The sequence below is a fragment of the Trichoderma atroviride genome, chromosome 7 (genome assembly GCF_020647795.1).
Source record: "Trichoderma atroviride chromosome 7, complete sequence".
Lineage (NCBI taxonomy): Eukaryota > Fungi > Ascomycota > Sordariomycetes > Hypocreales > Hypocreaceae > Trichoderma > Trichoderma atroviride.
Genome location: NC_089406.1, coordinates 1,381,925 through 1,403,660, shown reverse-complemented (window position 1 = coordinate 1,403,660; position 21,736 = coordinate 1,381,925). Strand labels below are relative to the sequence as shown.

Below are 21,736 nucleotides of genomic sequence, written 5' to 3'. Positions count from 1 at the left end.
GCGTCGCAATGGACTGGAGGGGGGGGATCAGGATGGTGCTTTCCATGGCTGTACAAGCGGCCTGTGAATATGGCCTCCGAGAGGTCATCCTGTGGGACCCATCGGCTCAAATCGTGGAGCAAGCCCAAAGACTTGCCGCTGAAATTGGCCATGGCGTGACGGCAACATGTGAAAATCGATCCGAGATGATACCATGCTTCCGATGGCACGGAGGAGAGTCGAAAGAGGTGACATGGACGGAAAGCGGATACTTTGGCTCTGCCTGAAGCACAAACAAGAAGTAGGTAGTATCCTTATGACTCTGTATCTATCCATCTCTCTATTAATTCCATGTGCATTATTTGCTTTGAGCCGACTCTGGTGGGGGCCTGCAATGGTGAGCTGTGAGATGGTTGGATTGCACTGGTGCTTGATGAATCAGTCACTCTGAGCTTCTCGTAAAGGACGACGAAGGATTGTTTTGTCTCTTGGCTCACTGTGGGTAAGTATCTGAGCACCTACTGCTCGTTAGCCAAGTCTGTCTGCTGGAGAGATGAAGAGGATGTTGGATTTTCTTTGCTCGCCCCCTTTCTTGCGTTTACTTTTACTCGTCTTCTATTCACACCAGGACTGACATGGATAGATATATAACTAGTGGAATAATAGCCTCCTCTTTCTCATTTCCTTACTTGATCTATTTCTTTCTTTTCCTCCCTACTCCTCTTCCTATTCTTCTACATCATCATCCTCTGCCTCCTCCATCTCGACAACGCATCTCTTTCATACATCGCTGACATCACCAGCTAATTTGGGTAGTCTACCAAAGCCCCGCCCCCACCTTGTTGGACCTCGGAGCTGCTTGTATACTTGCTTGTAAGTTTCTCGTCAGCTCTCAGAACTCTCTCGCCTCCACTTGTTTTCTCAATGGGCTCTGCTGTATTAGTGCCGGTGTTGGGTATGAATGATGCATCCATCTCCGGGAGGTGCGTTTGGCCCATCCACAGCCCGAGCCGTTGTTGGGGCATGTAAACAAAACAAGCAGTGCATTGCATAGCATAGCATCCAAGTGTTGAATACTACATGCTTGAATGCACTTGTTTTATAGGTAGGCCATTGCCGACTTTAGTGGCTACATGTACCTTGGGCCGTGGTGTACCTAGACATGCGGTATTAGTATTGGAGTCGGGCTACTTACAGTATACCTACGTCACCGAATCGCCTTGATATGTGACTTTCACGTTCTACAGCACATACTATAGACATCTGGATTGACACAGCGCCCTCCTCTCATCGCCCGCAGAGACGCCAGCAGCTCCGGATCACGCGCAGCTTTTCCTCGCAGCCCAATTGATTGCTTGCATAATCGCCTCGACCCGCACCGTTTCATGAGACGTGCCACGCATCTCCAGCTTCCATCTGGTCCCCGCAGCAACAGCCTCCGCCCCCTCCTCGACCGCTCGCAACGCCCCTCCAATCACCTCCCGGCCAACTCCCGGCCAACTCCCGACATCTTCAACTCCCGTCTCGGCCTCTGCACCATCGCCAACTCACATCCGAAGCCACAGCCGCAGCCGCCGCCCAGATCCGCGCCATGTCTGCCATGCCAGCCTCTCACGGCCACAGCGCCGCCTGCTGCAACATTCCCCCCGGTTGTGTCCAAGGGGTACAAGCCCAAGGGCGCGTACGAGGAGATTGGCGGCTACAAGACATGTATGTGTTTTTTTTTTACTTCTACGTAAATGGCAGTACACGACGGTATAATCGAATGAAAAGTCGACTTTGTTACTGATGAAGCTGCCTACCTGTCTAGATGTCACCGGCCCCGCCGACGCTACCAAGGCCATTGTCGTCGTCTATGACATCTTCGGCTACTTTGACCAAACCGTCCAGGGAGCCGACATCCTTGCCTTCAGCGACGACCACCAGAAGTACAAGGTGTTCATGCCCGACTGGTTCAAGGGCAAGCCCTGCCCTATTGAGTAGTGAGTTGGTTTCCTCTCCCGCGGGGGGTCATCTGAGCAGACATTCATCGAGATTGCTGGGGATGCATGTTATATGATCAAACTAAGCCGGCTGACGCTCGAGAAAACAGCTACCCTCCCGATACTCCGGAGAAGCAAAAGGCCCTGGGCGAGTTCTTTGCCACTTTCCCTCCTCCCAAGATTGCCGGCTATGTTCCCGACTACGTGGATGCCGTCAAGGCTCACAGCTCATCCGTCTCCAAGCTAGCCATGCTGGGTGTAAGTTCTTATCTATTCCCCCCCCCCCCATCGTCCCAACGCTGTGTTACCCTCTCCTCTAGAGTTAATATCAAAAAGAAGAAAAAAAGAGAAACTGACACAAAAATTATCAACAGTACTGCTGGGGCGGCAAAGTTGTTGCCCTCACCCTCAAGGCTCCCACCAACCCCTTCTCGGCCGGTGCCGCAGCCCATCCCGCCATGGTCGACCCAGCCGACGCCGAGGGCCTCACCGTTCCCTTTGCGCTGCTGGCATCCAAGGAAGAGGACGCGGCGGATGTCAAGAAGTTTGAGGAGGCGCTCAAGGTTCCCCACCATGTTGAGACTTTTCCGGACCAGATCCACGGCTGGATGGCTGCGCGATCTGACCTGGAGGATGAGCACGTCAAGGCGGAGTATGAGAGGGGATATCAGACGCTTTTGGACTTTTTCGGCAAGCAAGTGTAAAAGTAAGGGAAGTGAGTGAGTAGGAAAAGCATTATGCATGATTTTCTTTTACCTTTGATTTGAAAAAAAAAACAAGGTTGTTTCTCCATTATGAGAGAATGCATATTGAGATGGCTACATATCACAAACCGAACAAATTGAAAATAAATAAGAGAATAATAAAGAAAATTCTAACTGAAATGGCTGATTCTTGTCATCATCTCAACAAAACAATTGCCATCATAAAATGCAACGAACACGCTCCTCTCGCTATCAACAAAGTCCCGTTCATCGCTCTTCATTTTTCATCTCACTTCATCTCATCTCACTCATAAACAAAAAAAAAAAAGTTCGTACGCATCTCATCACAATGTCTTCACATCACTGTCCCAGCTCCTGCAACAATCCCTCCGCCGCCGTCAACGTCTCCTCCAGATCCAAACTCTCCGGCGGCGGCACATCCAACCCCCGACCTCCCTCGCCCCTCCTCACCACCGTGCTAATCATGTACTCGTCCCCAATGGCCCTGTCCAGCTTGACGTCCACGTCAGTTACCTTCCCGCCCTTGAACCACACCTCCAGCTGCCTCTCAGCGCCCTCGGGCGGAATCTCCCCAGGGGGCGCATAGTACCGCATCTCCAGGTCGGCCAGCCACGGCGCAAGCAGCGCCTCGCCCGTCATCTTGACATAGGCCTCGCGCAGGCACCACAGCGCGTAAAAGTAGTCGAGCAGCTTCTGGCGGTCGGCGATCCTCAGCCCGCGCAGCCGCTGCACCTCGACCGGCGAGAGCACGTCGCTGTGCAGGCTGATGTACGACGGCCAGCCCTGCGTCTCGAGGTGCTTCAGGTCGCGCTCGCGCCTCTCGCCGGCGCACACAATGTCCGTGCCGATGGCGACGCCCGCGGGAGGCCGGTACGCGCCAAAGAGCACCACGACGCCGGCCTGGTGCGTGACGTTGAAGAGCAGCGGCTCGTCGCCGGCGGGCGTGATGAAGACGGGCTTGGTGCGGGCGTCGCGCACGGCCGTGGCCGACGCCCAGGGCACGCGGCAGAAGCGCGAGATGGCGAGGCGCTTGAGCAGTGACGAGGCGAGGGACAGCTTGGCGTCCTTGACAAAGTAGTATTTGAGGACGGCGGCCTGCTCCGAGTCGCTGAGGAGGGCGAGGGCGCGCTGGGCCTGCAGGATATCAGTCGTTGAGCCGATTTAAAATAGCGAGAGTGATTTTTCAATACTTGGAATGAATGGGCTATAAACATGGAAAGATGGGAAATATGGAATGAGGAAACGTACCACTCCTGGAAGCTGTTTGGTTTCTTTAGCTTCGGGCCACAGGTTTCGAGTATCGAGAGCCCAAAGGAAGACGGCAGGTTGGGCCATGGCTGGTTCGCGGTGCTTTTGTTTTTGGTACGCCCGCTTCTTTCCAAAACATGAATCTATATTCTATATGTAGATTAGATGTATGTATATAATGGCGAGATGTATGTCAACGCTGCGTATGAGTATTCTCTATATGAGTGAAATCTGGCATCGCTGGATGAGTGAGTGAGATGCGTTGAGATGGGTGAGATTGCGCACTGCCAATCAGCTCACTCCCGCAATCAGTTCCCCGCCCTTCGGCCCGCAGAGCCGCAGTCTTGGTTACACTCATACATGTATCCGTACATGCTACACCGGCATTTCTGTACAAGGCGAGATACAAAGTGAGACATTCTCAGCGTATCACAGGCTTAAACCAAAGATTGGACTTGAACACAACAATTATATATTGTCCATGTATTCCTGTATCTGAAATTTCGAGCAAGTCCTTCACTTCCTTTCTATACGACAATCATGACATTGCTTCATCTTACGCTCCCTCTGACGGCGCCTCCAGCGATATAGAAAAGACCTGATGACCCTTTCTGCCCGTCTTTCCAGCTTCGGCACTCTTCTTCTCCTCTTCTTCCTTCTTCTTCTTCTTCTTCTCTTCTTCCTCTTTCTTCTCCTTCTCCTTTTCCTCATCCTTCTTCTTATCCTTGGTCATATCTACCACGCCGTCCTCCAGCTTACCAAGAGTCTTCACCGCCTTGCCATTGCCGTCCAGGTCAACCACCACGTCGACTGTATCGAGGCTTCCATCCTCCGTGTACATCCACAACTCCTTGAATTCTCCACGCACCAAGCTGGTAAAGAGTAGCGATCCAAGAACGCCTGGTACGAGATATAGCAGCGCTGGTTGTCCGCGCTTGAAGATGAGCAACATTGCGAGCGTGACCATCATGCCTAAAAAGTATCCTATCATGGAGGCATAGAAGTATGTCTTGGAAAACTTTGATGCTGCTACATCAGGGGGCAAGCTTTCTGGACCGAATAGGCCCAAAGACTGGCGAGTCCAGATGCGCTCTCCCCAGTTTCCCTTGGCATCCATATATGGGGCTTTGACTTCTTTGTGCTTAGTCTCACTTCGTGTGACGATCTCGCCCGAAGTAGCATCCTTTTCCATGATTTTCAAGTCTGTGGATTCGTACTTGATTTTTCTGTAGTAGTGAATCCAGAGATCAAGTCGCAGTGCCCAGCCAATAACCATTCCAGGAATCACGATATCTCCCAGTCCGAGGATACTCTTCCTGGATGCCGCTTCGAAAGTGAGTTTGATAGGGACATCCAAGGTCGTTGCTACGGTCACCATGTAGGGACTATACGGACATAAAGTGAATCAGCAAACATTCCTGCAGCATACCACAAAAAAAATAGAGAAGAAAAAAACAGAAACAAGGCAACTCACGTGTAGAACACCATAAAGATATCGTAGAAGAAGAGTCCCCACAAAACCAGCGAGCCGGTAAGGAAATCAGTCGGCGAGAGAAGCAAAAACGATCCGTAGCACATGCCATATCCCAACATGTTGGACAGAAACGACCACGAAGTTGCAAAGTAGACGATTGCCGTCACCACCGACATCAGGAGTGCCATCATATGCGCAAACTTGATGTGGATTGTCTCTTTGCCCATCCCATGAGCAAACACTTCCAGCAGCCAATGTCTCGTCAGGAGATCTCTCAGCTCCCAGGCCTCCTTTTGCAACCACGCAGCTGGCGCAAGAAAAGCCAGCGCTCCGGGAAGCGGGTTCGTCCCACTCACACCAGAGCTCTCGATTTCGTTGCCCGCATCATCACACATTGCAACTGCGTTCTTGGTTTGATCGGCTCTGCGAAGTTTGCCGTCTCTGCCGCGCCAAAAACGAGGAAAGACGAAAGACGACGCCACTTGAATCCCATGAGCATAAAAGGTCAACAAACTCGCCATAGACGCAGTCGTCATGTAGGATCGTAAAATTTTGTTGATGAGAGCAGGATCTTGGAGCCACTGAATAAGATAGTAAAGCCCAACAAGGACAAAAGCAGCCATGACTGGGAACAGGATCGCGTCAGAAAGCTCCAATCCTTGGGTAAACGCTTCATCATCCTGCTTCCGGCGCTTCTTGTCCTTTGAGGTAGCCGCAGACGGTGGGCGGCGTAGAGATGCATGGGCTCCGAGGAAGATGATTCCCATGGCACCGGTGACGAGCTTGAGCTCAAGAAGGAGGAAATCCATGTCCTGTAAGGTGTCCATTATTGAGGCGGGAGCGGCACCAGCTGTGTTATTGAGGGTAACATTAAGGCCATCCAAGCCCTCCATGAGGGTGACGTTTGTAGAGGCCATCACTCTATATCAACATATATCGTGACAAATGACAGACGAGCAGTGACCTTGAAAATTCGTGGAGATGCTGTCAAACTAGAGAGCGAGAAAACGAAAACGTGGTCTGAACTCAACAAAGCTGGCTTTATGACGTCGGTAGCGACAAATGACACATTTCAAGTCTCCAAGCCGTGCAACACCTTGCTAGCAATCCAAAGTCTGCAGTAAAGAAAGAGAATGAGAGAGAATGGAAGAAGCGAAGAAAGATGATGAGAAGTGAAAGATTGCGTTTAAGAAGGCGCTGGTGCCTTATAATATCAAATACTAAAAGCAGCTGAGTGAGTTCCAAAGCCTGGAGAGGCCACTAAAGCGTCCACTAAAACCGACTATCGCTGCAAAGCTAGGCGAGGCAGCCAATAAAGCGCCGCGATAGCGCCCCAGCAGCAAACAGGGTCTCCAGCGCCAACATCGCAGCCTCGTCCCGCAGTGACAACATTGATCCTCTTCCATATCCATTTTTTTTTTCCCCAACTTACACAACTAGCATCACCAATTCAAGCCATTGTCCATCTCTCAGCTCTCAATTCAGCCAACATTCAAATCTCACCAGCCATGGCCACAAACGTCATCCTAGAAACCTCAATGGTAAAAAACCTGATACCCAGTTCCAAAAACCAAAAGAAAAAAAAAGTTCATGCTAACCGTCAAAACAAAACAGGGCACAATCACCCTCGAGCTCTACACATCCCACGCCCCCAAAACCTGCAACAACTTCGCCACCCTCGCCCGCCGCGGCTACTTCTCCTCCACAATCTTCCACCGCATCATCCCAGACTTCATGATCCAGGGCGGCGACCCCACGGGCACCGGCCGCGGCGGCTCCTCCATCTACGGCGACAAGTTCGAAGACGAAATCGACCCGGCCCTCAGGCACACCGGCGCGGGCATTCTCAGCATGGCCAACGCGGGGCCCAACACAAACGGCTCGCAGTTCTTCATCACGTTGGCGCCGACGCCGTGGCTCGATGGGAAACACACCATCTTTGGGAGGGTCAAGAGCGGGCTGGGCGTGGTGAAGAGGATGGGTCTGGTGCCTACGGGGCAGGAGGATAGGCCGGTGGAGGACGTCAAGTTGATCAGCGCCAAAGTGGTAGAAGGCGAGGAGCAGGAGTGAATGAAAAAGGCGAAGGATTATTTACGTGTTTTTTTGTTTTTTTTTGTTTTTTTTTTTTTTTTTTTTGGAACATCTTGGTCAAAACATATGCAATGTGCGAATGGGGAGGTGGTATATTAACTTGGCATGCAACTCACTCAGTTTTGAGGTGCGATACATAGGTATGGATACATAATAGGCATGTATATACGTGTGCTGTAACTTACGCTCGATACGGATAGACAGCATAGCAAAGCGTTGGTTGACGGTATTCAACACACGCATCAATCATTAAACCAATCATGGAGCAGTAGCGGCAATATCAACATCACACAAATCACAGACAGCATCACAAAAATGCAAAATGGCACAAACTTTAGATTGAAAAGAATGCCGTGCTTTATACATACAGGCCTGATCAGCCTGATCAAAGGAAGAAGAAAAGATAATAGACTCATTTTAACCCCCAAACGCCAAGTTCCCGTGTTCTTCGGGATGCTGGTTTAATCGTCGTCTTTATGTGAAAGCCAGTAGGTCAGCCCATAGCCAACCACGTCCATAATCTGCAAATCAAATCAAATGCAAAAAGCAAATAAGCCCGAGGTTTCGTTACCCGTTTTCCTTCACCTATTTTGTCTTTGTAGTGTGTTGGAAGAATGAAAAAAAAAAAAAAAATAGTACAGTTATCCATGGATATAAAAAGCTTCAAGCCACTTGCGTTTCGAGTCTATCCATATCCAATCCACCAGCGATAGCGATGCAAAACATATGCACGTATGCGTAAATTCCTAGATTGCTTGGTTCATTTCTCCTGTCCTTTTTAACGGTGACCCGCAGGTGGCGAAGAGAGCGTTTCTGAAGACTCGGACTCGGCATCGATATCTCGACCATTCTTCATGGGAGAGCTCATGACCGGCTTGCCCACTTTCAGCTTCTTGACTGGGCTGTCTGTCTTGGACTTGACCTTGTTCAGCACTTTTGGCGAAGGCACACTGTAATCTGCCTTTTGCTCCTGGCTTAACGAACTGCTCTTGATCTTGTCCTTCTTCAATGAGGATTTTGTCTTGATTATGACTTTCTTCGTCAAGGCATGCTTTATCTTCTTCTTCTTATGGCTAGTTTCCGAGTCGTCGTCGTCGTCGCTCACGTCGCGCTTCCTTGGACTCTGGCCACGGGACGCCGGCGTGGGCGTAGCCTTTTGCGAGGGTGGAGGAGTGGGCTCATTCTGAGAACCACTGCCATTCATCCGTTGAGCAGCGGCCCGACTGGCGTTGCGACCACTATTGCCAATGCAAGATCCCATGTGATTATTCAGCCGTGTAACCAGGATGCATCGCTTGCACTTGCTGCACGTGGCAGAAGGGAAGGAGAGGACATTTGGAGGGCGCTGCTCGGAGCCTCCGTCATCCTTCTTGTCCGAATCTTTCTTCTTCTTGCCCCTACCAGGGCCTGGTCCCACCCAGCTCTGGCCGTAGATGTCGCATCCGGGCTTCTCGATGAATGGGTGCTTTTTGCAGTAGACGACGGTGGGATCGGGCTTTCGGGCGCCTTTGCCGTCGGTTGGATACAGTAATCGCGGCAGATGGCATCGGGGACATAGAATATCCGTCGTCGTCTTCAGAGGGTTGCCCTTGAGGAGCACCTTGCCATCCTCGTAGATGGCGGCGTCCGTCTCGACTCGCACGTCGGGTCTTAAGTCGGGCGTCGAGCTCTCCGAGGCATCTGAGGCCAACTTCTCCACTTGGATGGCGGCAGTGGTCGCCCTGGCCGTCTTCTCCTCTCGATGCGTCTTCATCAACAGATCCGACACGAGGTTGTACAGCACATCATCGAGCACCGAATGCGCCTAGAGCAATGCAGGGAAGGAATTGTCAGCAGCCACGTCTCGCCAAAGAAGATGACTCGAGGCATTGATTGGCGATGCAATGCATGCAGCACTGCTCCTCTTGTATGGGGTCGGCGGCGGCAGCGCAAGGCCAGCAGCGCCTTAGCCTCTGGGGGCCCAGCAAGAAGTGGTGCTCCGGCCTAGAGGGTGGGAATGGGAAATGCATCACATCGAATCGACGACTCACCAGTTTATCCATGCTGCCAGCATCATCGCGGGCACGGATAATGCCCGCCCGACCCGAGGCTGAGTTCATGATGGGCGGCTGCGAGCCCTGGATGGGGGAGAGAGGATGAATAAAAGGAACAGGGTAAGATAATTAAAACAAAATAAAATTAAAAAAAAAAAAAAAAAAAAAGTCCCCAGCACAGCTGAGGTGTGTGTGGTGCGCGGAGTGTGCGTGTGTCGGCTTCTGTGCAACTTGGCGTCGTGTGATGAATGACGGAGGAATCCCGGGCGGAATCGACGGTGCCGGATGTATCGCCCGCGGCTGATCTGACGGAAGGCTAAAGGCAAAGCGAAACGAGGATGATGATTAAGGTTCGAGGTTGGAGAGCGAATGCTGCTACTAGCATCGAGATAGTGCTTTGCCGCCGCGGCTCCTTTCGTCACAGCACTTTGCACTAGGCACCGTGCACCATGACTTGCGCTGGAGTAAAGTCGGGGGTTGGGCCTTGAGCGTTGCTGGGATTGAAGGGGGCGATTGCTAGATTCTCTGTATTTTCTTGGGCTTGGCGCAATAGGACAAGTAAGACGAAAAGCGGCTGGTTTTCCGTTCTGGCTGCGTCGAGCGAATTGTTCTGCTGTTTCTATGCAGCGTGGAGAAAAGCAGAATGCCCGTCTTTGAGACTCTGCTGGCGCAAACGCCTTTTGCGGGTGCGATTTGGCAAAAAGATTGAAGTGAGCTGAGTTTGAAAGCCAAATCAAGCGCAGTGCAGAATCAGAGTTCAATTGCGATCGAGGCCAGATGCGCCCCCCCCATGCTCGCTTGCCCAGCTGACTTTACAGTGGCTGCTTGCTCTATGAGGCAGCTGCATGATCGCTAAAACTCTCCGCTGTAGCCGCTGCGTACAGGGGGGGTCCTAGGGGTCTCCGGGGGGGAGAGGCAACCGCTAATTACTGGTACTTTACAGGTACTCGCTCTCGCTTGCGCCGCAGTGCAGCCCAGCCCAACAGCATCCATCCCTTACATTTTTTAGTCGGTGCTGGACACAGCCATCAAGAACCAATCTGGCTGGCAGAAGCCCTGAATCAAGAGGCTTGAGCTCATTCTCAGCAGAAAATCTCCTTCACCCCTGGCCCGCATCGCGCAATCACAGATTTGCAGATTGCATACAGATTTGCATCGCCCAACCAGCCAACGCCAACCTCATTCGCAGTCCCCTGAACGCCGCCTAATCTTATCGCTGTGGCTGATAAGAGCGCCGCTAACGTAAATGTTAAGAGATGAACAATTCAATCGCAGAAAAAACGTTCGCAGTAGCATGAGCCACTCAAGACTCCGGAATTACTCCGCCGTCTGAGAACGTCTAGTCCCCTGAATTGAATATAAGTCGAGATGGGGCAGGCTGTCCATGAACAACGTTCCACTCCAACATCTACGTATTCATTTGCATTCTTGCGGCTCTTCTCCAGAGTCTCGGCTCCCTTTGCATTGACTCACTCGCTGATGTGACGGTTTACTTCTATTTTTGTTTTGTCTTGATTCTCTCCCTCTTTTTTTTCAATTCCCCCATCATCCTTCTCTCCCTCTTTTTTAAATTCCCCCATCGTCTTTCTCTTTCCCTCTTTTCATCCGCCGTCTACTTCACGCTCTGACCACCACACACAACCTCAATCCCATCCTCCGGCGGTCGTTTATCGTTCTATGCCTGCCCGCCATGTCACTCCCCACCACCAGCAAGCCATCGCAAATGTCTATCCGATCCTTTTTCCAGGCCAAGACGCCCAAATACCCTCCTCCTCCATCACAGAGTCAACATAGCAGTAATAACAGCAACAACGACATCACCATCGACGCCCCTACGATTCCTCTCTCTTCCGTACCCGCCGCCGCATCAACAACAACATCAACAACAACAACACCACCACAATCTCAACCACAACCGCAATCACAATCCACCCCGCATCCAACTTCAAGTCCGAATTCATATCTACCCCGCGAAGCCTCCATCCGCGCCATCACCCCCGCCGACATCAACGCCCTCCGCCGCCTCAACGCCCTCCTCCTCCCCGTCAGCTACCCCGAGGCCTTCTACAACCGCGCCGCCGACCCCATCGCCGGCCGCTTCTCCCGTGTCATCACTTGGTCCCACGATGGCGCCGAGCCCAAACCCGTCGGCGGCCTCGTCTGCCGCGTCGAGCCCGACATCGACGTCCACGCCCCAGACGGCGGGCCTCAAGTCGCCCAGAATTTATACATCCAGTCGCTCTGCCTGCTGTCGCCCTACCGCTCCATGGGCCTCATCGCCGCCGCGCTGGACAAGGTCGTTGCCGCCGTCGTGACGGACCCGGCGCTGGAAGTCCGCACCGTCACGGCGCATGTGTGGACCGAGAACGAGGAGGGCCTGCATTGGTACGAGGCGCGGGGCTTCGAGAAGCACGAACCGGCTATCAAGGGCTACTATCTCAAGCTGCGTCCCGACTCGGCCTGGGTCGTCCAAAAACGAATCGGCGCCTCCGTTCTCAACGCCCTCCCCTCGTCAACACCGCCCCTCTCTCGACCTGATATAAACATAAACAGCACCACCGCAGCCGTCATGAGCCTTCCACTCATGACGAGCCAACTACCGCCCGCCACCGCTGCTGCCACTCCTCCTGCCGTCAGCAATAGTGCTCCTCCTCCTCCCTCGACAAGCAGGCCCAGGCCTCCTATCAGGGCCGCATCAGGCCAATCCTTCCAAAATCAGCGTGCCGAGACAGAGTGGAATGACCTCCCCGCGGACATGGCGCCGGGTCTCCTCGGGCCGCCAAAGAATGGCAGCGAACCCGGATCTGGTGCGAGCTCAAGGAGCAGCTCCACCGTAAGGAGAAAAAGAGATCGATCCTATCCGGCTGCTGCATTTGGCCAGTGAAGCAAATAGAAGAAAAGAAGATGGAAGAAGAAATGACATTGGCGCCTTAGAACTTTTGGGTGAAACCAGTTCTTATCAGTTTACGAATAATGTATGGGGGGGGTCATGAATAACAACAATGATTAGACTTAGACTTTAAGCAAAGAATTATAAACATTTTTAATACGACTGTAGAAATAAAAACATTATTTCCTCCGAGTGTTGTCAATCTGCCTAGCCATCAACCAGACTACTAACGAAAAGCCAGACACGCTTTCCACCCAAAGAAAATCGCAGACATCCACACATATTGTAACTGTTTTGTCTCCATAGCATACATGACAATCGTACAAATTCCATCCCAACAGGGACTCTTTGATACCCAAGGAAAAAAAAAACCTTTTTTCCACAAGTGCAATGACGCCTCCTAGTAATCTTTTTATAATTCCCCCCTCCCAACAAAAGAAGAAGAAGAAAAGCCGTGAAAAATTAGAATCAGTAAAACGAAAAACAGCCTCCCCGGATTATATAGCGCCGAAACATGTCACCACCTCTTTAGTTGCTGAGCCTAAAAGTACTGTATCTGCTCCATAAAAATGCAGCAAGTGCGCCGATGCCAACGCCGCCCGCAACCAATGCTGGAAAAGACAAAAGTGTTGATTCTTCCACTATGAAACTGGTTAGAACATACACACAGAATGAGAGGATTCAGCGTTCAAGGGTGAAATAACATACCAGGTAAATCAAATGGCTGAGACAGTCTCCGCTTAATGTCCCGTCGCAGGTCAGCAAGGAAATCACCAGGCTTCTCCATCTTCTGCGCAACCAAGGCAATCAAAGCTGCGCCAACTCCGCTGCCGTCCTTGGCAATACCGATGCGAATCTTATCCGCGCCGCTAGGGCCAATGCCATCGATGGCACGCAGAGCTTCATAGATCATATCTCGGAAGAATGGGTAGTGCTCAACCAGACTGCCGTCCACACCAATGTCGATAATCTCTTCGGCGGGGTCCTCGAGCTTTCCTGATTGGAGAACAATGGCACCAATTGCGACAGCCGATAGTCTGGCCGCTCTGCGAACAACAGCGCCCGCAACGGCCTTGAATGCTTGCGCATCTTCCAAAGCGGGAGTGTAAACCAGCAGTGTGTTCTCCAGCTCTTGTCGGATAGTTGATAGCTCAGGAGTGTTATCGGCCGCAGCTACGGACAAGATGGCGGTATCCAGACCCCATTGGGACAAGAGCCCAGATTTGGGGCTGATGTTTGTGGTAGTTGACCAGTCATTGTAACTGGAGTTTGTGTCGCGGAATAAGGATGTGTCTTCGTCCTGGATCATGTCTGCAATCGCCAATCGTACAATCTCACCCAGGAACATGCCCGAGACTCGCTTCTCGTACATCTGAATGCCCGGGTTAACACTGTCTCTATCCAGCGCAGCGTCCCAAGCCGTTGAGGGGAGGACGTTGAGCTGGTTGTCAAAAGAGCCCCACTCGGTGTTGATAACCATTTCGCCAGTTGACGTATTGTATTCGCCCTGGATTGGCTTCTTGATATTTGATGTCTTCTCGATGTAGGCGCCGTTAGTTCCTGTGCCAAAGATGGCACCGAGGATAGAGCGGTGCTTTCCAGCAGAAGTGTATGAACGAGCCATGAGTGTTCCCACAGTATCGTTGACCAAGGCAGCTACCTTGACCGGAAGACCAAGTCGGTCGATCTCGTCTTGAAGCAGCTTGCAGACATCCTGGCCGATAGCATCCGGAATATCAAAGCCCTTGGTCCATCGGATCAGCTTGCCCTTGTTAATGCCAAGCTGCTGGACTGGAAAGCTGAATGTGAAGCCCAGGCGAAAGATCTGCTCATCGTGGTAGCCCTCTGGGAAGCTACTGGTGTTACGACGAGACGTCGCGCCCTCAAAGTGCTCTTTGTGGTGCTCTCGGAGGAAGAGTTCAATCTGCTTGGCCAAGAAGCCGAAAAGATCTCTCGCAGTCTTTGCGACCATGAGATTCTTGGGAATGGCAACCTTGGTGTAGGTCAAGTTGAAAGTGCTGTCGCCGTTGAGAGAAACGGAGCAAACGCGAAAGTTTGTGCCGCCCAAGTCTACGGCTAGATAGACACCCTAAAAAACGGAGCCGAGTTGTTTAGTTGGATGGCCCCCTCTTCAGCTACGCTCGGGAATGAGTGAGATTACCTACCTTCTCAGTGCCATCCGGCACGGCAGTCACATAGGACGGAATCTGGCTGAGACTGGTTCCATCTTCTCTCAGTCCCGAATCTACGAAAATGTCAGTAGTGAATTCGAGCAGTTGGGCGTGAAGCAGCAGCTGCAGCTGCTGCTGCAAGACACGGCTCCAGCGCAATGCTGTTGGCAGTCTTCGCAAAACGTACCGGTCTGTTTCAGGAATTCCTGTACGTGGCGATTGAGCTCCTCGTCCGAAAAGTCGAACTCGGAGACAATCCTGCTTGTGTGCTCGGCGAGACCCATAGTGAGGACTCGCGACGTTGGTGGCGAGAGTGCGAGATGCGTCAGTCGTGGGCAGATGAGGTCTTCTTGGATCGTGAGCTGCGACGTCAATGAAGAGAGCGGCCAGCGAGCTGATGGGGGAAGATGGAGATGAAGAAAGGAGAAGAACCGGCACGCCCACGGCAGCTGGAAGATGAGTGCGCTGAGCTTGGCGTCATGGAGCACGAGATGAGCGAGCTAGAAATCGGTCGCAATAAACGTTAGCGGCCAGGAAACTATCGTGGATACGTTATGCTTTGCGCATGATGCGTAGGAGAGCAACGACATGGATCGCACAGGGATTAGCCCCAACTCTGGGGACGGCGCGGGGCGGTTTTTGGCCGAGAGCTCCATGCTTAGCGCAGCCTCCCACTGAGACTCCCGCCAGCAAGCGAATCATGGCGCCCAGGCCTCAGGCCTCTCCACCCCTCACACGCCGGAGCAGCTCCAGAGGCTCTACAGCTGATGGCCACCGGAATATCCGTCCCACGCTGCGCACTCTGGAATGTTCCCCAAGGGCTCGGGCATCCACTGAGGAGCTCGCTGTGCCTAGCTGTTACGTAGGTACGGGGCGCCGGACGGAGTGACGTGGGCGCTGGAGAACTTCCAGAACAGCTTGGTTTTGACTTGGGACGACGGGCAGGATGACGACGGAAATGAGGGCACACTCACGAGAGCCAGCAGCACTAACAGCATGGATAGCAGCCACACAGGATTGGACCTCTGGCCGGCGCATTGCTCGGGATGCTCTCGCACCACCCTTGCGCTCTCACCACCACCGCGCCACAAGGCGCCGAGGCCTCGAACCTTGTCCGGGTGCAGCGCCGAGTTGGCGGAAGAATCGTGTGCAGCTAGCAGAACAGAATTTAAGCAATTGGACCCCTAAGATTCGCCAAGCTCCCAATCCGCGTCAGCACTCACAGTACATGCTCCCAGCCTGTAGCCGCTGTCAAGCCTCAAGCCTCAAGCCTCAAGCCTCAGACGCGAATGGAGGTACTCCGTATGAGAAAAACCCCTCGCGCAGTCAGCCGTGGAGAACAACGTCCATGGAGACGCCCGCATACGCAGCTGCGGAGCGAATGTGGCCCAAGCTGGAGACGCTCGTGAAAAGGGCCGTATACTGACAATGTACTCCGTACAAGCAGTACCTGCTCGCTCTGCCCAGAGAAACTTGGTCGTAAGAATGTCCGTCCTAACAGAATGGAGAAAATCCCGCGCGATTTTTGGCTGGGTGGCTGTCGGATTGGCGACTCAGATCTCCCCAGTGGCGTCCATTGAGTGGTGCTTGCGGATTTGGCCCCTGTATCATTTAATTTCCCCCCAAATGGCCCGAAGATGCAGGATGCAGGCACAGCGTACCACTCAAACCGCCAGACTGCGAAAGCCGGACGATCACGACGCTGCAATGCAATGGCACGATGACGAGCAGCGATGAGTTTCGCCGAACTGCGCGGGCAAGCTGACCCAGGAACCCTTCGAGCTGCAGCTCTATCGTGGCCGGCCTTCAATTGCAGAGACTAGCGTCCGGTTAGGTGCCAGCGCTCGTATGCGAGAGTTGGGAATATGCCGATGAGATTAGGGAAGCCAGACCTGCAAGAATCGATTGTTGAGGGTGTGGTACGGGGGGGGGCGACAGAGATAACAACAACAGCAGTAATTGGAATAGGGGTTGACTGTTCTGCCGCCGAGTGCCTGACAAAGCGAGATAGCGTGGTAAGAAAAAGGGAAAATTTTGGTAAATCAGAATATCATGGATTTTCTGCAGAGAAGCCAGTCAGTGCGTTCCTCTTCCCGTAGATGGCGCCCCTGCTTGATTCCGTCAAATTGTCTGAGCCTGACAAGACAAAGGCTTACAGGCAGTCGATTCACAAATGACAAATGAGAGGGTGAGCATATGCAGTCATAGATCAAGATATGTCTTACTCGGGGCTCTTATATAACTTCGTTAGATGCAGGCAAAGATGGGGAACTCCCTCCCTCGAGCCGAGCAATCAGCCATTGGCGCGGGGAAGCTGGTCTGTTTCCAGCAAAAGCCAATGGTCCGTCTCCAGGTCTTTAAAAGGCGGTACTGTATTCGATAATATCCCCTCGCTCGCCCACTTTAGCCTGACTCTTGAAAACAACTTTTTCTATATTACTTGTACGTAACTTGGGGAAACACCCCGTTAGCTTCCCGCTATCTGAGTAGAGAGGTCCGAGAGCCTAGGAAAACTGTCAGATCTCGGCATCGTGCTGGCCGAGCTATATACAGACAGCAATACGCATTGATCCGGCGGCAAACGTGGGTTGGGGAACGAACCAGTGCTGGGCCATATCGCGGCAATGTGGGCAAGTGGACCACCTTCCAAAAAGGAAGCAAAAGAGGCCAGATATCAAAGCGGATCCTAGCCAAGATGAATAATAGCACGGTCCTCAAGCCTGCTTCGAAATAACGAGAAACGCCGCAAGCAAGAGCCCTGCGCATACTAGGAAAACAGAATTCCGGTGCTCGTCACCTATTCAAGGGTTAGCGGGATCCTACACGGGCCAAATCAAAGACTTTTGGACTCCTACCGTCACGATCGAGACCGTGTACAACAACCACAAAGATATTCAGTGGCAGTCTAAGAGCGCTATACACCCCGCCTCGCACAGAGTCATCGACGACGTTACTTTTGATGAGTGCCATTCTTGGGAAATATGCCCCAACACAACCCTCGATAACACAAAAGGCCCAAAAGAGTAAATACTCGTGGTCAAGCATAGTTGAAACAACAAACGCTGCAGAAGCTATGGCGAATATGAACAAGAGCGTGTCCATTACCATGCCGTTCGAAGATGAAGCATTCCGAGTCGTCGATATGCTAGATCCGGCCATCATTGCACACATGAAGCTTGAGAAGACGAGACCAAAGGGGAGATCATCCTGATATCCTGACCTCACTCGGACACTCTTCAGAGCGGCTGACCAGAAGAATACAAAAAGATACATTGCGCCTTCGAAACAAGACGAAGCAAAGATCAGAGCCGCGACCTCGGGATTGGTTAATGCTACAAGCAAGCGATTTTTGAGCGTCTTAGCCTCAGGACTTTCCTTGCAAGTGTCAATGCTGCCATAGTTCTCTCGCCATGCTGCCAATATGAGGACGCTGGCCCCAATGCAGCAGGCAAGGCTGGCGAGAAACGGTGCCAGTTGAGAACCGGAATATCGAACGAGACCATCTCCCAGCACGCCACAGCATATCGCTGTGACACTGCTGATGGTTGTCATGTTAGCGAAGATGCCACCAAGAGAAACCTTGGTTCGTTCCAAGCGCGACGAGTGGTATTCAGTGATCATCCAAGCCTCAAAGACACTAAACAGCAGAGTTGTAGCAATGCCGCCAAAGAATCGACCAACATATAAGATTCTGAGGTCGTAGCTTAACATTGCCAGACATGTAATCCCGTAGCAGATGCAGTAGGCAATACATGCTGTGCGTCTCCCGTAGCGATCTGCAAGCTGTCCCGCAAAGGGGGCGCTGGCAGCACCCGAAACAAAGCCAGAAGCATATAAAAGAGCAACGGTGTGCTCTGCGAGTTGCTTTTCGTACTTGTATACGGCGTAAGTGTATGGCCCCTGTGTGTTGTAGTTCACGTCAGTACAGCAACCAGAAGAAAGGGGGGATTTTGGTGTTTCTTTTCACACACTTGGAGCCAATCGGCTGCGACTACCAAAGTATAAACAAGGAGGAATTGCCGCTGAAATCGAACTGCAGCTATTTCTTTTTGTTCATCCTCTTGGATGCCACGAAAGCACAGCTTGCGGTTTTGGAGGCGATGTCGATGGATGAAAGAGCAGGCGTTGGCCACGGCCAAAACGATCAGGTTTGCCTGGTAGAAGTTCATTGTGAGTGGGTTTTTGGGCCTTGAAATTGCTCCCGTTTAGAAGACAGTTTTGTTTCTCTTGAAGACAGTATGGGAAGAAGAGTTGCATGTTGGGTCCTCTCGACGATAGGAAAGAGGATTTTTGGTCGAGTTGCAGTGTCATCGCTCTTTCCATTTTCGCTGCCAATCTGCAACTGCCTCTTAACAGCTGATGCTAAATAAGAATGACGCACGTATATCCCTAATTAACAAAGGTAGTATATTTTAATGCTAGTGCAGATCGTTTGACATCCGGAGTATTAGTCGCTGCCATCTATGCGTCTACATACGAAGATATAATCCATCAGCTCAACCACTACCCGGGAACAACTCGAGGCGGCGGCGCGATTGAAGTTTTGCCAACTATCCTGTCCGGAAAATTGATTGGTTACTCAGTCAGTTTGGTATAGCTGGATAAAATGATGTATTCGAGATTAATTGGGAAAACCTAACAATATATTCTTGAGCAAGCTTTGCGTTCTATGTCTGGAAAAATTAATAGCGTCCAGAAAGAGGAAAGAAAATTGTAGAGGCAGTTCAGTGCTTAGCAAAAAGATTTGCTGCCTTCAGTTCAAACTACTAGTACTACTACTAGTGGTTCCTCAGTAGGTAGGTACCTGACGACGAAGTGGCGAGCAAACAGCAGACAGAATAAAAAGAGATGCTCAGCAAAAGAAAACGAGGAAAACATCTCCGCCACAAGAAATAGACATCACGATGATTTGTTGCAGCGGGCAAAAAATTGCGGCCTGTGTGGATCGAACACACGACCTTCAGATATCAAGTGACTTGAAGTTGGAACTTCAGTCTGACGCTCTCCCAGCTGAGCTAAGGCCGCAATGTATTTGTTGGAGAAAATGCGAGCGTTAGAAGGTATTAGAACCATCCAAAGAATGCACATATATGTGGAGAACTTGGGACGTGATTTACAGTGGAGATTTTATTCGCTGCGGCTCTGCACCGGCGGCGGCGCCGACAGGGCTAATAATAGCCCGCGGTCCCATTGAGACAGCTTACATACACACGACGTACCGGTTTAGGGCATATGAATTGAGGCCCGTCAGGGACGAAAAGGAGTTGTATAGGAGCTCCATGACATTACCAATTGCGATGCTCCATGCACTAGCCGGAATCTATAAATACAAGACCCCGAAATCTGTCGCTGGAGAGTCGATTCCCTAGAAATGAGCATCAACGGCTGGCTTCAGCGAATCTGGCAGTGGCCCCACCGTTCCGCGAGGCACGAGAAATGGGCTGCAGCCCAACCAAACCCCGCCTTGCCCAAAGCAAAGTCCTACCCGCCAAGAGCAAAAGTCCTGAGCTAGTGCCACCACACTGATAGGACATTCAGATTCAGCGCAAATGGCCCTGGAGAAAAATTGACTATGAGCCCTCCCCATCTGATTGCGGCTAGCGGAGGTGGTTGCCATTTCCAATGCCATATCGCGACATGTGAGAGCAAGGACGATTCGAGCGTGACGGGACGGAATAGGACGTCTTGGGCACGTGGCACGCCATTTGGAAACAAAGATAGGGCAGCAGAGTTTTATTCAGCGGTTGTTTCGATTTCCGAGTGGCTTTGCCCCGCCTCTCTCGATCACCGCCTCCACCAGTACGGCATGGAGTGCATACGAGGGAAAAGGCAAAAAGCAACAGCCCACATTGAGCGAGTTTTGCGTCTCGGGATGCGGACAAGCTGTTTCGTGGGACGGCATTTGTCACGCTCTCCAATCCATTTGTCCACTGAAGGTGAAGCAGAAAAAAGGCTGGAGAGCTGCTGGGTCCATCGGTATTCCATTGCCTTTTCATTCCAGATCTGCTCCATCACTCGCCCTGCATCGCTAGCACCATGGCGAGTTTGTCACTAGCCCCGCCGCTGTGGCTTCTGCCACTGCTGATCACTGGCCTCTCGACTTCTCAGCCGCACGGGCTACAGCGCCGTGTACATGCAGCCAGACCTGTACCCTGCAGGTTCCGAGACCAGTCGAGCAGCCCTAGGCCATAGAGACTGCAGGTGGGTATGATGATGGTTTGAGCTGGGTCGAGGAGGAGGAAAAGAAGGGGGAGAGGTGAAGTGAAATTAGGTGAGAAAAAAAGACTTGGCGGGATACATATACAGTTGAGAACCTGGTTCCAGCCACGGCATATAAGAGGGTCGTGGTAGTAGCGCGCACAACGTTCGACGGGGACCAAATACGGAGTGCATATACGGGCGGAGAAGCTCATTGACGTCAAAGTCGATGCTGTCTTGCGAGAATCTACGCAATCAGCTACCTTAGGTACTTTCAACACATTGATACGTTGTGAACCATGTACAAGTACGCGTAGATGGGAGGTTCCAGCACTGGCAAACGCTCGCAACGAACGCTCGCAGCTGTACCCGCGACTCCCAGGGCTGGCGTATTACTGTGGTTCCCGCGGCGCAAGGCACATCGCCGGGCCCTGCTTAGGCGTTCTCGAGGTGCGGCTCAGCCCTGCCAACGCGTTGGGTCGGTTTGCACAGCCAGGCCAGGCCTCGTGTTGCTAAAGTCTGACTGCCAGCCCCGGGTGCGCGTTGCGCTGCTGCTGGTCCCCCCCAAGGCCTCAGGTAAGCAGAGCGTCCGAGTACGAGCAGCAAAAAAAGGCGGCGAGTCCTGGGCCGTCCTGCGCAAGACAAGACTTTGCCCGCTACATACATGTACTAAGCTGGAGAGAGCGATAACTCTGTTAAGATTGAACCGTTGCATTGCAGCACCCTTTTTTTCTTTTCCTTTTTTTGCCCCTTCTCCATCTGCCACAGTCCCTAGCATAGTACTTTAAGCGCTGTCGGGCAGCAGGAGGAGTCCTACCTCTAGCACGGGCGACCCAACCTGTCCATCCTATCGCAAGCTCCAAAAGCTGTCAGCGCGGCCACTAAATCGCACCCAGAGCAGAAAAACGAAACCTGCTGTGCTGCTATTTCCACCACCACACCTCT

The 21,736-nt window shown here is 52.1% G+C and overlaps 10 protein-coding genes across 10 annotated transcripts; 5 read left to right on the top strand and 5 right to left on the bottom strand.

The window, feature by feature from the left end:
- Positions 1-8: 8 nt before the first annotated feature.
- Positions 9-266, top strand: TrAtP1_012489 (uncharacterized protein; the record flags this gene model as incomplete). The annotated part of the gene is made up of 1 exon (XM_014090138.2): positions 9-266. One exon carries the CDS (start codon positions 9-11, stop codon positions 264-266), a length of 258 nt encoding a protein of 85 aa, XP_013945613.2.
- Positions 256-2,846, top strand: TrAtP1_012488 (uncharacterized protein). Its single transcript, XM_014090139.2, has 4 exons — positions 256-1,689; positions 1,790-1,961; positions 2,072-2,219; positions 2,336-2,846. Exons 1-4 carry the CDS (start codon positions 1,365-1,367, stop codon positions 2,663-2,665), a joined length of 975 nt encoding a protein of 324 aa, XP_013945614.2. The 5' UTR covers positions 256-1,364; the 3' UTR covers positions 2,666-2,846.
- On the bottom strand, positions 2,847-4,323 carry TrAtP1_012487 (uncharacterized protein). The gene is made up of 2 exons (XM_014090140.2): positions 3,935-4,323; positions 2,847-3,820 (listed from the first exon to the last, which is right to left on the bottom strand). Exons 1-2 carry the CDS (start codon positions 4,019-4,021, stop codon positions 3,026-3,028), a joined length of 882 nt encoding a protein of 293 aa, XP_013945615.1. The 5' UTR covers positions 4,022-4,323; the 3' UTR covers positions 2,847-3,025.
- Positions 4,324-4,391: 68 nt separating this feature from the next.
- Positions 4,392-6,680, bottom strand: TrAtP1_012486 (uncharacterized protein). Its single transcript, XM_014090141.2, has 2 exons — positions 5,409-6,680; positions 4,392-5,319 (listed from the first exon to the last, which is right to left on the bottom strand). Exons 1-2 carry the CDS (start codon positions 6,323-6,325, stop codon positions 4,491-4,493), a joined length of 1,746 nt encoding a protein of 581 aa, XP_013945616.2. The 5' UTR covers positions 6,326-6,680; the 3' UTR covers positions 4,392-4,490.
- Positions 6,681-6,807: 127 nt separating this feature from the next.
- On the top strand, positions 6,808-7,828 carry TrAtP1_012485 (uncharacterized protein). Its single transcript, XM_014090142.2, has 2 exons — positions 6,808-6,949; positions 7,023-7,828. The coding sequence occupies exons 1-2, from the start codon at positions 6,917-6,919 to the stop codon at positions 7,476-7,478; spliced, it is 489 nt and encodes a 162-aa protein (XP_013945617.1). The 5' UTR covers positions 6,808-6,916; the 3' UTR covers positions 7,479-7,828.
- TrAtP1_012484 (uncharacterized protein) lies at positions 7,818-9,663 on the bottom strand. Its single transcript, XM_066115540.1, has one exon. It carries the CDS (start codon positions 9,250-9,252, stop codon positions 8,278-8,280), a length of 975 nt encoding a protein of 324 aa, XP_065971639.1. The 5' UTR covers positions 9,253-9,663; the 3' UTR covers positions 7,818-8,277.
- Positions 9,664-11,222: 1,559 nt separating this feature from the next.
- On the top strand, positions 11,223-12,416 carry TrAtP1_012483 (uncharacterized protein; the record flags this gene model as incomplete). Its single annotated transcript, XM_014090144.2, has 1 exon — positions 11,223-12,416. One exon carries the CDS (start codon positions 11,223-11,225, stop codon positions 12,414-12,416), a length of 1,194 nt encoding a protein of 397 aa, XP_013945619.1.
- A 534-nt stretch (positions 12,417-12,950) lies between these two features.
- On the bottom strand, positions 12,951-15,823 carry TrAtP1_012482 (uncharacterized protein; the record flags this gene model as incomplete). Its single annotated transcript, XM_014090145.2, has 6 exons — positions 12,951-13,063; positions 13,131-14,511; positions 14,588-14,667; positions 14,781-15,093; positions 15,568-15,746; positions 15,817-15,823. The coding sequence occupies 6 exons, from the start codon at positions 15,821-15,823 to the stop codon at positions 12,951-12,953; spliced, it is 2,073 nt and encodes a 690-aa protein (XP_013945620.2).
- A 1,578-nt stretch (positions 15,824-17,401) lies between these two features.
- On the bottom strand, positions 17,402-19,612 carry TrAtP1_012481 (uncharacterized protein; the record flags this gene model as incomplete). The annotated part of the gene is made up of 2 exons (XM_066115539.1): positions 18,628-19,612; positions 17,402-18,493 (listed from the first exon to the last, which is right to left on the bottom strand). The coding sequence occupies exons 1-2, from the start codon at positions 18,760-18,762 to the stop codon at positions 17,402-17,404; spliced, it is 1,227 nt and encodes a 408-aa protein (XP_065971638.1). The 5' UTR covers positions 18,763-19,612.
- Positions 19,613-20,165: 553 nt separating this feature from the next.
- On the top strand, positions 20,166-20,648 carry TrAtP1_012479 (uncharacterized protein; the record flags this gene model as incomplete). Its single annotated transcript, XM_014090147.2, has 1 exon — positions 20,166-20,648. One exon carries the CDS (start codon positions 20,166-20,168, stop codon positions 20,646-20,648), a length of 483 nt encoding a protein of 160 aa, XP_013945622.1.
- Positions 20,649-21,736: the final 1,088 nt, after the last annotated feature.